The sequence below is a fragment of the Melitaea cinxia genome, chromosome 23 (assembly GCF_905220565.1).
Source record: "Melitaea cinxia chromosome 23, ilMelCinx1.1, whole genome shotgun sequence".
NCBI lineage: Eukaryota > Metazoa > Arthropoda > Insecta > Lepidoptera > Nymphalidae > Melitaea > Melitaea cinxia.
In genome coordinates this window covers 1,721,319-1,734,613 of record NC_059416.1, presented here as the reverse complement: position 1 = coordinate 1,734,613, position 13,295 = coordinate 1,721,319, and the positions used below count along the sequence as shown (strand labels likewise).

Below are 13,295 nucleotides of genomic sequence, written 5' to 3'. Positions count from 1 at the left end.
GAAGTTATCGTAATTAAACATTATTATAACGACCACAATCCTTTCTTCCTTCCTTCTAATCAAATATGAAGCGATTTTTTTAAATATACTGCAAAAAATTGGATGCATAATTGAAAATGCGATTTTAGTTATCATAACCTATGTTCACCTGCAACACAGATCATTCGCTAACTCTTGTTATCTTAATTAACACAGAAGCAAAACACTACAGCATCATCATCATCATTTCAGCCTCTTGCAGTCCACTGCTGGACATAGGCCCCCACAAGTTCACACCGAAAATGGCGCGAACTCATGTGTGTTGCCCGTAGTCACCACGATGGGCAGGCGGGTTGGTGACCACAGGGCTGGCTTTGTCGCACCGAAGACGCTGCTGCCCGTCTTCGGCCTGCGTATTTCAAAGCCAGCAGTAGAATGGTTATCCCGCCATCGCTCGGCTTATTAAGTTCCAAGGTGGTAGTGGAACTATGTTATCCCTTAGTCGCCTCCTACGACATCCACGGGAAGAGAGGGAGGGAGGTTTCTTTAATGCCGTAGCCACACAGCACAACTAGCAGTATTATTAAGCTATAATCTTCCTTGGAGTATTCTGAATTTTAAAAAAATCAATAAATAAATATTGACTAAAATATTCATTTATTGATTTTTAATTTATTCACTTAAGCGCTTAAACTTTGAAATGTTTTAAAAAATTATAGATTGTGTGTATGACGTGTATTAAATAAATGAAAAACAGCACTTCCTCGTGTAAAATAACATGTTATATTGTTTTTTTTTCTTTATAAGCTTGTTATAAATAAACTGATTATTTTTTATTCAATGTTTATTTGTTAAATTTACTTTTTCTCTTTTATTAAGGACCATCAAAAACCCATTTCAAATTAGCTTTATTTTCATTCATTTCATAGTTGACATTTATAAAGTATTTGTCAAATATATTTCAGAATTACATTAGATCAAAATATAAAATGTGTTTTCCTTTGAATAAAGAAAATAAAAGAATTTGAGATTTAATTTATCGCTTGACAACAAAGTCCATTTGAATATATAATAAGTTTTTATAAAGAACGGTCCTTTTAGGCATTTTTGCGAATTATTTGAACTGTTAAATAAACTGAGACTCTGTGACTTACGACTCAACTTACCGCTACGCTACGTAACATCTCACCGCTAAGCATAGGCTCCTTTCTCTATGTAGGAGAAGGATCAGAGCGTAATCCACCATGCTGCTTTACTGCGGGTTGGCAGATATATTTCCTATCATGAGTGAACGATTACTATCAGTAGTCTATGGTAACAGCCGGGATCGGCTGCTTAACGTGGTCTCCAAGGCATAGTGTAGAAACCCACAAGGACAGACAACCACACCGGAAATGAAATTGGTACAAAAATATATATCAATCCTGCACGGGAATCAAACCCGATCTCGCCGGTGTGTGAGAGTCCATACGGTGCACGCACCACGTGTGGTGACACCAGAATGACGTACTAACACTTACGAAACCTTAATTACAATTTTCAGATATGATGAATCGAATTCTGTTTATTTTCGTCATAACAGCGACATCTGGTATACCGAACAAATCTTGTGACAGAATGCGGATTGGAAACAATTGGTACGACAGAGAAATACTTTGGTCTGAACTGGGCAGACCCTACAATTTGAATATTCATCGAGGATCAAATACACTTTTCTTCAGTTACACTCAACCAGAGACATATTCTGATGTCGATTTCCAACTAGCCTATTACAATTTAGACTCAAATGATCATCAAAATATTGTTGGTATTCGAGGAGGGTGTGCGGTAGCCATCAACCAAGCTACTGATGAAATTTACTTAGGAGGCAGTGAAGGGATTTATAAATACAATATGTTGACTAAGCTTGCTGATTTTTATGGAGAGAAAGGTGTTAATATCTGGGCTTTGTTTTATCGAAGAAATCTGTTCTATATAAGTTATCCAGATCAAAAACTACATATTGAAGTAGATGATAAATTTTCACCAGTTAAGGAATTCCTTGGGATCGAAGTTGATCATTTTCACGTTAACAATGATAATATTATTTATTTTGCTAACAAAACAGGTTTATATAAATACGATAATGATAATAATGATATTCGTAATGTTAATAATTTGATAACAGTTAGACAAATAGTCGAAGATGTTGATGATAATGTGTATATTTGTACGAATTTAGGTGTATTTTTAATTAAAGTTGACGGTATGGAGAAGATTTCGGACATTAAAAATATTTATGGTCTAGCTTTTGATAGAGATAATAATATTATAATATCTGATGAAAAAAATATTATAAAACTAATTAATAGTAAATCTGGGTGTATGGAAGACAAAGAGCATTGGTGAAAAGATGAAACTCCTATTTATTATTTTGTAATAAGTTAAGGTTAATAAATAAAGCGTGTGGTTTAATAAAGATAATTGTTTTAATGTTAATGAAATAATTCGTAATTACTGCTTAATAATTCGTAATTGAGGCAACATCAAAAAATGTTTTGATGGATTCCTTTGTATTTTTTTTACGAGTTTTTTTTTTTATATTAATTATTATTACATTTATTTTTAACGATATATTCCCATTACACACCCTAAAGTTGGCGTTCGAAAATAAATATGTTCTTTTTTGAAGTAAATAGAAACAATTAATATATCATTACAGCCAAGAATAAATATATCATTACAGCCTATACAGTCCACTGCTGGACATAGGCCTCCACAAGTTTACGCCAAAAATAACGTGAACTCATGTGTTTTGCCCATAGTCACCACGCTGGGCAGGCGGGCTGGTGACCGCAGTACTGGCTTTGTCGCACCGAAGACGCTGCTGCCCGTCTTCGGCCTGTGTATTTCAAAGCCAGCAGTTGGATGGTTATCCCGCCATTGGTCGGCTTCTTAAGTTCCAAGGTGGTTGTGGAACCTTGTTATCCCTTAGTCGCCTCTTACGACACCCACGGGAAGAGAGGGGGTGGCTAAATTCTTTAGTGCCGTAGCCACACACACACAATAAATATATAAAATATGTATATTACTTTAAACGAGTTTTAAGAAATACTACTTTTTCACAGAACTTAGAAGCTCAATGATATTAACTGTATTGAAGGTAGTATTGTAACATAATTTGCAACGATTAGTTTCTATTACTGAAATTGTTATAGTGAAATGATAAAAGGTCAATAAACTTTTTATATGTTGAATACTGGTAGAATTAAAAAAGTTCTTTGTATCGTTGTACATGTCCATAAGGTTTAATAAAAAAAAACTTTTATAGACACATCCCTGTTACAGCTTAAATACAGACACAGAACTGGTCACATAATTTAAAAAAAAAAAAGAGATTTCAACCATCCTTCGTCGAATCGAGATCAGGTAGCAATTAAAAAAAATAGTCTGCACCAATGACTATGTCACAAGTTTTAATTTAAAAAAAAAGAAGTAAAATGAGGGACACTTCTGTTACAGCTTAAACATACTGGCCGTATATAAAAATAAAAGGAAAATGAAACTGGAACTTTTTTTTTAAAATAAGCCTCCGGTGAATGCAGGATCTGGTGGCAATTTAAAAATAATTTGCAAATTGAATGGTGAATTCATAAAGTAGTTTGAATTCATATCGATTGTCAAAAATTCGTCTCCATATTTTTATTGTAGATTTTTAAATTATATTATCTTTCATTTTTATCATTATATTTTTAATTATATTTTTTATTAATGTTAATTTATTTTTATTTGTGTTTGTATTATTAATATATTTTTATTTGTAATTGTAAAATTATTGTGAAATTTAAATTTTTAGTTTTATTTGTTCGATGAATAATAAAAAATTGTTCTACAGTCCATTTCTTACCTGAAACAAAGATTTATTTTTTAAATTTATGATCGCCATGTTTTTAATTTTAAATAAAATATGTTAACATTTTATTTGATACTGATATAACGAACTTCGTACCGCCAAAATTTTCTTTTCCATATCGATTTTTTTGACACAAATAAAAGAGATTTTCAATTTAGTGCAGTTTTTCGTTAGTAAGTTACTCGTACACTTATTCCTGCAATTTATTTTTATTTATATATGCATTATATGTAACGCCTATATCCCTTTTATAAAATCAGTACCAATAAAGTATTCAATTGTACCACGGAATGATGTTATTTATTTATTTTTTATTTTTTATTTTTTTTATTTTTTTTTTTTGTTATAAACACAAAATCGCTTTTATTTAAATGAAAAAATTTTCCGCAAGCTATTATTAAAATAATTTTGATACCTTTGATACGAAAACCACATTTTAATAATCCGTGTTTAAATTTAATAACACATTTCATGCATTAACCTCATTAACGTATTTATTACCACAAACATATTTACATTATACTTATAAAAAAATTCAAAATATAAAAATGGACCCCAAAGGGGTACGAATTATTAAGGAAAAAAGTGCTTTGTTAGATACGTACAATTATTTACATTATTTTTATATAAGTAAATAATAGGTGTAATCATTGTTTCTCATTAGAAGATTCGTTTGTCATATTAACATTATGTAATTAATAGCTTCTTAACTTTATTTATCTAATATATACTAATGACTAGTGACTAGCCCATTGGTGCAGTTTGTAGTGACCCTGCTTTCTGCTCCGAGGGTTGTGGGTTCGATTCCCACCCCGAGTCTGGGTGTAATATAAATATTTATTTATATATTTATATATGTATTATTTATAAGTATGTTTATCGAAAAAAAAATATGTAGCTATATACCAGTCGGCTGTAACCTATAACACAAGCATTAAGTTGCTTACTTTAGGAACAGACGACCGTGTGTGTATTGTGTAAATAAAAAAAATAAATAAATAAAAATATAAAATTCTCGCGTCGCGGTGATTGTAGTTAAACTCCTCTGAAACGGCATGACTCTCATGAAATTTTGTGTGCATATTGGGTAGGGCTGAGGATCGAACAACATCTATTTTTTATACCCCTAAGTTACAAGGGGGTTAGCAATATATATGACAAAACAACATTTGCTGGGTCATCTAGTAAATTTAGAATATTTCATTATAGCCATACCGAACAAACAATGACAACCACTCTGGCGTAGTAGAGCATTCGATTTCCGCTCGCAATGATATTCGCATATTTGTATAAATATTTAATTCCGGTCCGGGTTTCTTTGTAGGTCTCCCCACCGTGCCTCTGACAGATCGTAAAACAGTCGGTCTCGGTTTTTACCATAGACATCTGATAGCGATCGTTGCTTATATATATAGAATGGAATATATTCGCCGACTTACCGTACAGTAGCGTTATGGATTAAGCTCCGATCATTCTACATGAAGCGCTTATACACGAGGCTTATGACTAGCAGTAGGATGTTATAGTTTAAATCAATCAATCAATAGACATCCAAAACCATGTTATCCAAAGTCATAGATAATAAGTAGAGCAAACATATGTTTAGTTTAATTGCGTTAGTTTTTTTATACATGACTAGGTCAGCTAACAAGCGTACAACTCACTTGATGGTAAGCGATTACTGTAGCTTATAGACGCATGCAACACTAGAAGCATCGCAAGCACGTTGATGACCCTATCCCCAATTTCCCCAGGAGTTCTAGTCACCTTACTCACCAACAGGATCACAACACTGCTTGAAAGCAGTATTATTTAGCTGTGATCTTCTGTAAGTTCGAGGTACTACCTATCTCCATATTTTGAGCAGGAAATTTCCTTGTGTGCCCTACCTCAATTAGAAAGGATAATTTTCTTCATTAATAAAACCCCTATCGGTTACAAAGCCTGTCATAATGGTCTAAATTGTTTAAACGATGATTCCACTTAAGCAGTGGAGCCTTAATCTATTACTTAAGGTCAAGAGTGTATTCAAGATTTAGACCAAAAACTAATAGCTTCCATTAACACAAGACAAACTAAATTCTCCTTTATTATGTAAATAGTATCATTTACTCTTCGTGTCTACAAGCAGTTCGTTATAGGTTTATATATATACTAGTTGACTCCGCACATTTTGTTTTGCCATTTATGTTATTAACTCTCTTTACCCCCCTTCTAACCCCTATAACTTACGGGTATGAAAAATAGATGTTAGCCGATTCTCAGACCTAACAGATATGCACACGAAATTTCATAAAAATCGGTCCAGCCATTTCGGAGGAGTATGGTAACTAAGATTGTGACACGAGAATTATATATATATATATATATATATTATTACAGCCTATACAGTCCACTGCTGGACATAGGCCTCCACAAGTTTACGCCGAAAATAACGTGAACTCATGTGTATACGTACATACAGTTTGTAATATGTTAAGCGTCAAATTTTGTTGCAAAAGATTAGGTAAATTGTAAATGGCAAATGTGTCATAGTATATTATATACTCCACTTACGTACTATGTACATATTTAGCTATATTTGGACGTAAATTTTGAGTAGGTAGTTAGGAATTATTATAGATTTTTAATTGGGACTTCAGTAAGAAAGTGTCTGTGGGTCTCCCCACCGTGCCTCGGATAGCACATTAAGCCGTCAGTCCCGGTTGTTATCATATACACCTGACAGCGATATCTCATAGTAGGGAATATATCCGCCAACCCGTATTGGAGCAGCGTGATGGATTAAGCTCTGATCCTTCTCCTACATGGGGAAAGAGGCCTATGCCCAACAGTGGGATATTGCAGGCTAAAGAGATCAGTAAAAATCATATTAATTCTAGCCTTACCTACTTATCTTACATCCTACCTTAGGCACATACGAGTTGTGTAATATTAAATACTAGCTGTACCCGCGACTTCGTCCGCGTGGAATTTAACAAAAAAGTTATTTTTTAGTTCGCAGAGTTCTAAAATATATAAATTTCTAAAATAAAAGTAGCCTAAGTTACTCCTTACTATAACAGTTATCCTCCAATGAAAGTCCCGTCAAAATCGGTCCAGCTGTTTCAGAGATTAGCCGGAACAAACAGACAGATAGATATAAATTGTACAAAATGTTTTTTTTTTTTTTGGTATATGTACTGTGTATACATCCATATTCATTTCGTAAAAAGCGTATATTTAAATATTACATAGACACAGACATTCCAATTTTATTTATTTGTATAGATAATTATCACTTTTAATAATCTTGTGTAAAAAAATTATCATAATATTATCTTGTTACGAAAGAAAATCACAACAACTTCGTCAAATATACAATATTGGAGGCTCTTAAACGTACCGTTGATATTATTGAATTTTACCTTGAAAGTAACTTGAAGTGACGCTTTCTTTGATAGTGAAGTGCTTCCTTTAAATGCTGATTCAATAAGTGAATTTGAATTTCAAATTGAAACTCGTGCATGCTGATGCAGTTTCGTTCAAACCGTTTCTTACGTTGTTGTGTGTTGTTTGAATTTTATAAAATACCATAGAGGAATGAGATTTTTATTCAAATCGGATGGTTAAATTATATTCGTTTTGAAATAACGCCATCTGTTATCGAGTACTTATAATAGTTATTAGGGCGTGCGTTTTGATAAAACAATATTATTTAGAAAAAAATTACGCAATGAGCTAATTCTTGACCCGCTACATTAAATATTAATTTTATCGTCGAAATTAAAATTTGTGGAGAAAAAATTGACAATCCAAATGAATGATAACATAGAAGAATCTCACAAAAAGAAAAATACGGTAATCACTATTATATGGTATTTATAAAACAATAAATTATATATTAATATATAAAATTCTCGTGTCGCGGTATTTCTAGTTAAACTCCTCCAAAAGCTTGACCGATTCTCATGAAATTTTGTGTACATATTAGGTAGGTCTGAGAATCGAACAACATCTCTTTTTATCCCCCTAAATGTTAAGGGTAGTCCACCCCTAAATATATTTTTTTTAATTTTTAGATAAATTCATTATTTTTTATTTTATTATGATTTGGCGTTGAAAATTACATACGACCCTAAATATTCACCCTTCTACCACCAACCCCTATGTTTAAATAGCATTTAGCGGCAAGACAACGTTTGCCGAGTCAGCTAGGATGCTATAAAATGCTCACTTTTATACAGAATACACGTTAAAGTATAAATTAAATATCATTTGAAGTCTTTCTTGAATACTGTCATAGTAAAAATAATCAGTTAAAAATATTATGGTGGATGTCAACGTTTTGGATGTACGGAGAAGCAAAATAATACGAGAACCACTTGACGCCATAAGCCGTTTTTTTAATTATGTTAGAAAACTATTAACTAAGAAGAATATTTAATATGATGCTAAAAAATTCATTAATTTTTTACATAAAACGTTTTTAAACGTTTCAATTATAATAATGTTGTAACAGAGCCATCTGTGTTTATCTGCAAGAACCAAATCAACTATTTGAATTTATTATCGTTGTGTGGTCGATCAAAACAAGCTACTAGAGGGGCTGGGGGCTGCTTGGTATAAACTGCAAACAATAGTTTTAAAGGTGTGCGTGGTGTGCAGTTTTGAATATTTAAAAAATATTTTATATTTTTTTGTTTTATACTAAAATAACTTTAGATAATTTGGTCAGATTCGGTAATTTGATGATTGATATTTATTTTGTTTTATATAAGAACCTAGACTGATCAAACATTACCAGGCAGCCTTAATATTTTTCGTGATCGCAGTGAAATGTAGCTTTAACATTTTTCGAGAATCATATAGGTACAATAGCTTAATAAAATAGTGACTATTGTGAGTTTCTCAAAAAAAATAAAATAGGTTTGACTAAAAATATTGCATCATTTTTTTAGTATCCAAAATGATGATTTTTCGTCAGTTCATTTTAAAAATATCCATAAAAATCCTTTGCCTCTTCGGTTTAATCGAATGAAAACTGTTAAACTCAAAAGGATTATTAAAAATTCTCAATTTAAACGCACATGCAATGACCGCGGGGCTTAATATCAATTTAATTATGTCTGAAAGCATTTTGTTCTATTAAAACTAGTGTGTACAACCGGCAACGGAAGTTTAGCTATCTCATTATACATTTTATTGTTCTCTAAATATATTTTTTGCATGAATTGCGTTAATACTTTACTTGACATGAATAAATAATACCAAGCTAACACCGATTCAGAATTCAGATTGTACATTCTGCTGAAAAGAAACGGCAAGGAATAGTTAATTTTTTAAAAGACAATTTAAAACAAAATTTGCTTAACCATAATAAATCAAGGCACTAACCAAGTGGTACCTAAATCAGGTAAGCTTTTAAAACTGGTGACTATGTTATGGTACCAAAAAGTGTCTCAAGTAAACATTCTAGCAATCAAGCCCTTTAAACTCCTAAGCGGTTATCTTAGTATATGGAAGCCCGCAATTCCAAAAGGTAGCGCATTACCAGCCCTATCCTCGACCCTGCCAGTTCTACTGCCTGGCTAGTTCAGGTTTTTTTTTGAGATATTTCCTGCTGTGCGCTTTTTTTAACATGGGGAAAATCCATCATGGATTCCCGCGGGGGCACCAGAGGGTTATGTCAGACTCCTACTGACTAAAAACCACCACGTGTGAGCAGTCATCCGCCTGGGTGGGGCGAGATGGGGTCGCGCTAGCATTCGCCACCTTTCCTGCTGTACCCTACTTCAAGTAAGTAAATTACAAGTCACTCATATTCATATGTCTTACGTAACGTGTATCTACTATCTAGTCTGCATCAAGTATTTCATTAATAAATGTTGGTATTTAGCTTAAGAAGACTTTCTATTAAAACTGTCGATATTTTTAAAAAATTTGTTGCAAGGAATTTCAATTTATATTCATTTTAATAACTGACTAGCTAGATTAATTGACTAGCCCGTTGGCGCCGTTTGTAGTGACCCTGCTTTCTGCTCCGAGGGTTGTGGGTTCGATTCCCACCCCGAGTCTGGGTGTAATATAAATATTCATTTATATAATTGTATATGAATTGTTTATAAGTATGTTTATCGAAAAAAAAAGTTGCTATACCAGTCGGCTGTTACTTATAACACAAGCAGTCTTTTTTTCTCTGTGTATGTATTTTTTTTGTTATCAAATTATTGTGTGTTTATGTAGGAATTTGTGTGGGTGTATATGTATGAAATTATGCAGGTGTATTTGTATGTATATGTGTATGTATGAATATATATAATATGTACTTATATTTATGTCTGGTAGTACATATTTTGCACCTCTATCCCCACTAACAATCAATTCTAGTCCTATGCCCAAAGGTTGCCTGAAAGAAATCGCTGCTTTAGCGATAAGGCCGCCTGTTGGAACTAATGCAACTTTATTATTTTTGTTTACTTAATTAAATTTATGTCACTTTTTGTGTTGGTGTGCATAAAAGTGTAAATAAATAAGTATCAAGTTGCTTACTTCAGGAACAGACGACCGTGTGTGTATTGTATAGATATTTATCTATTAAACAAAAAAAAAAAAAAATAGCTGAAATTTTTAACGGAAACCAGGATATGGTGGAATCGCGGAGAAATCGAGGAGAACCATTAAAAATCGTAGTTTCTATTACTAGTGCGTTTGTTAATTTTTTTTGTTTACTTACGTTGTATCACTTGTCTATGTAATTGAAGTCGGTTTTTTTTCGATTGCGAGCAAACACAATTATTTAATTAATCATTAGCTCTTTGAATTCTTGAAATTCATATATTGTTTTTTTTGGTTTTAATATTTTAAGATTCTTATTCTTCTTCTTCTTCTTCTTCTTATTGTAAATAATCATCTCAAGAATGTAGTTATTGTTTGTGATTAGAGGAACTATATATCATTAGATAATTGAACCCTATAAGCCTTTATCTATAAAAAAGCACAAACGTCCAAACCACGACAAGCAACAGTATGTTCAATACAAATGTTTGTCATAAGTCGGTGCTGTGACAGAAACGCAACTGCGTCGTCAAAATTATCGTTACGTTTTCAAAAAATTTACAATTTTCTGGGCATTTTTTCATCTGACCACTAGCTTAAATAAATGGATAATAACAGAAAATCTTAGAACTGTCAAGTGAATGAGATCTAGCACTTTCTATTTTTACCGTAACATCAATGTAAGGACGAAGTTCTACATACAATATTTTTACTATAAAACATGGCAGTAGTAAAAACTTGTCGAGTAAGCTACTAGGAACGTCAATGAAATATCAATTTTATGGGATAACAGCGGAGGTGTCGTAAAATAGTCTACTTTAGCGGCGAGTTTTATTTGAATACAATACGCAGTGTTTGAATACGTTTATGAGCCATCATTTACCGGTTTTATTTCTGTACAAAATAACACTTTTTTTTCCAGATTAGGTATATGTATTTGTTTTCGCCTTCAATGTCAGATATACTAAATACAAATAAATACTTATTATATATCTTGTATATAAAAATCTCATAATGCTAGTTACTATACTCATCCGAAACGGTTGGATTGATTTTTATGAAATTTTGTATACATATCGGGTAGGTCTGAGAATCAGCTAATTTAATCTATTTTTACCTCTAAATTATAAAGGGGTAGGGGAATTAAGGGCGTTAATGACATATAAGCAAATAACCTGTTTTAAAATTTATATTAATAGTAAGTAGTCGTCTATTAATTACGTGCGGCTCGAAGGGAAAAGGGAAGGGAAACACCAAAAAATCACAAGGAGGCGCGGGGGGGGGGGGGGGTGAGATATCACGTGTGTTGTAAACGAAAATAACAACCAGCGAACGCCGTACGTCCTTAATTCATTGACGATGTGTTAGCGCAGCAGTACAGCACTGACTGTTGCGCTACCGGTCGCGAGTTTGATCTTCGCTCACTACAAACATTTGTATATATTTGTATATATATATACATATATATTCGAGTAGGCACCAAGAACACTTTTGAATCACCATTTTACAAATTAAAAGTTTAAAAGTAAATTATTATTTTTGTAAAAGTAAAGCTACCATCAATTCAGAATGTAGATTCTGCAGAGAAGAATTGGCAAGAAACTCCGCACTTACTCTTATAGATCAAATTATCAACGTCAACGACCGAGTCACCTTGGGTTTCATCACATCATCATCACTTCAGCCTATGGCAGTCCATTGCTGGACATAGGCTTCCCCAAGTTCGCGCCAGACATCCCGGTTTTCCGCAATCCCCATCCAGCCTACATCTTGGGTTTACAATGATTTATTGACAACTTTCCTATGTCTTTTAACATATTTTTTTTTCCAAAATTTGTCGATTTAAAGTTACGCAATAATGAGCTGTACTTACTATTTATTTTTACCGCGTATAATTTCGGCTATGGTATCCTTCTATATATATAAGCAAAAGGACGCCAGTTTGATAACACGTTGTATAATACATGATATGATATAGTTTACAACAACACGGTCGTCTGTTAGAGTAAGCAACTTAATGATTGTGTTATACGTAACATCCGACTATACTTATATATAAATAAATATATACATGTATCACACCCAGGCTTAGGTGTTAATCGAACCAGCAACCCGCTAAACAGACAGCGGGGCCGCTACAAACGCCCAACGGGCTAGTCAAATTTATTTATTTATTTATTTATTTATTTATTTATTTATTTAAAGCGCCACCAACAGAATCATATATAATACAAACATAATATATATAGTAGCCTTAGGTGCTATATAAACATATGATTCAACTTAAAGGTAGCTACAGCATGCATAGTAATTATTCAAGTCGACGCTGAGTTAAATTAAAAACTACATCATCTTAAAGTAACTAATAGTACATAAAACAAATAAAAACTAATCAAACAAAAGTAACAATAAAGAACCTTATATTAATTAAAAAAAAGAATGATGGAAAAAAGCAGTACAATAAATTATAATTAGAATCTGGCTAGCCTAGAGTTTTTAGTATTTTATCTTTGAAATTTGGCAGTTTGTCTTTAAATATATCAATTGAGTTATCCTTATCAACAAAATGTTTGTATAAATTACTTAATCTGGGTATCAAAGAGTGACGACCAAGATTGGTTCTACAGAATCGGTGGGTGAAGAGTGGAACAGGTTAGCGCGGTGTTCGGATGGGAACCTTTAAAGAGATTTGGCCCAACAACTCTGAGTTGTTCGATGTACCGTTTACGAGCTTATGCAAAAAGACCATGTCGTGAATTTTGCGTCTATCTGACAGTGAGAGCAATTTGAAGGTTTTGATACGAGTACAATAAGGTGATCTTTTATGTTTTCCAATGGAATAGAATTGGGTAAATCGCCTCTGTATGCTTTCTATACGATCTTTATG

General features: G+C 32.7%; 1 protein-coding gene across 1 annotated transcript; it reads left to right on the top strand.

The window, feature by feature from the left end:
* Window positions 1-1,527: 1,527 nt before the first annotated feature.
* On the top strand, window positions 1,528-2,367 carry LOC123664920 (ommochrome-binding protein-like). Its single transcript, XM_045599289.1, has one exon. The coding sequence runs from the start codon at window positions 1,528-1,530 to the stop codon at window positions 2,365-2,367; it is 840 nt and encodes a 279-aa protein (XP_045455245.1).
* The last annotated feature ends 10,928 nt before the right edge of the window (window positions 2,368-13,295 follow it).

What these genes read in the sequence shown, in the direction of transcription:
- LOC123664920 (XM_045599289.1), top strand. Translation starts at nt 1,528, where the DNA reads ATGAATCGAATTCTGTTTATTTTCGTCATAACAGCGACATCTGGTATA.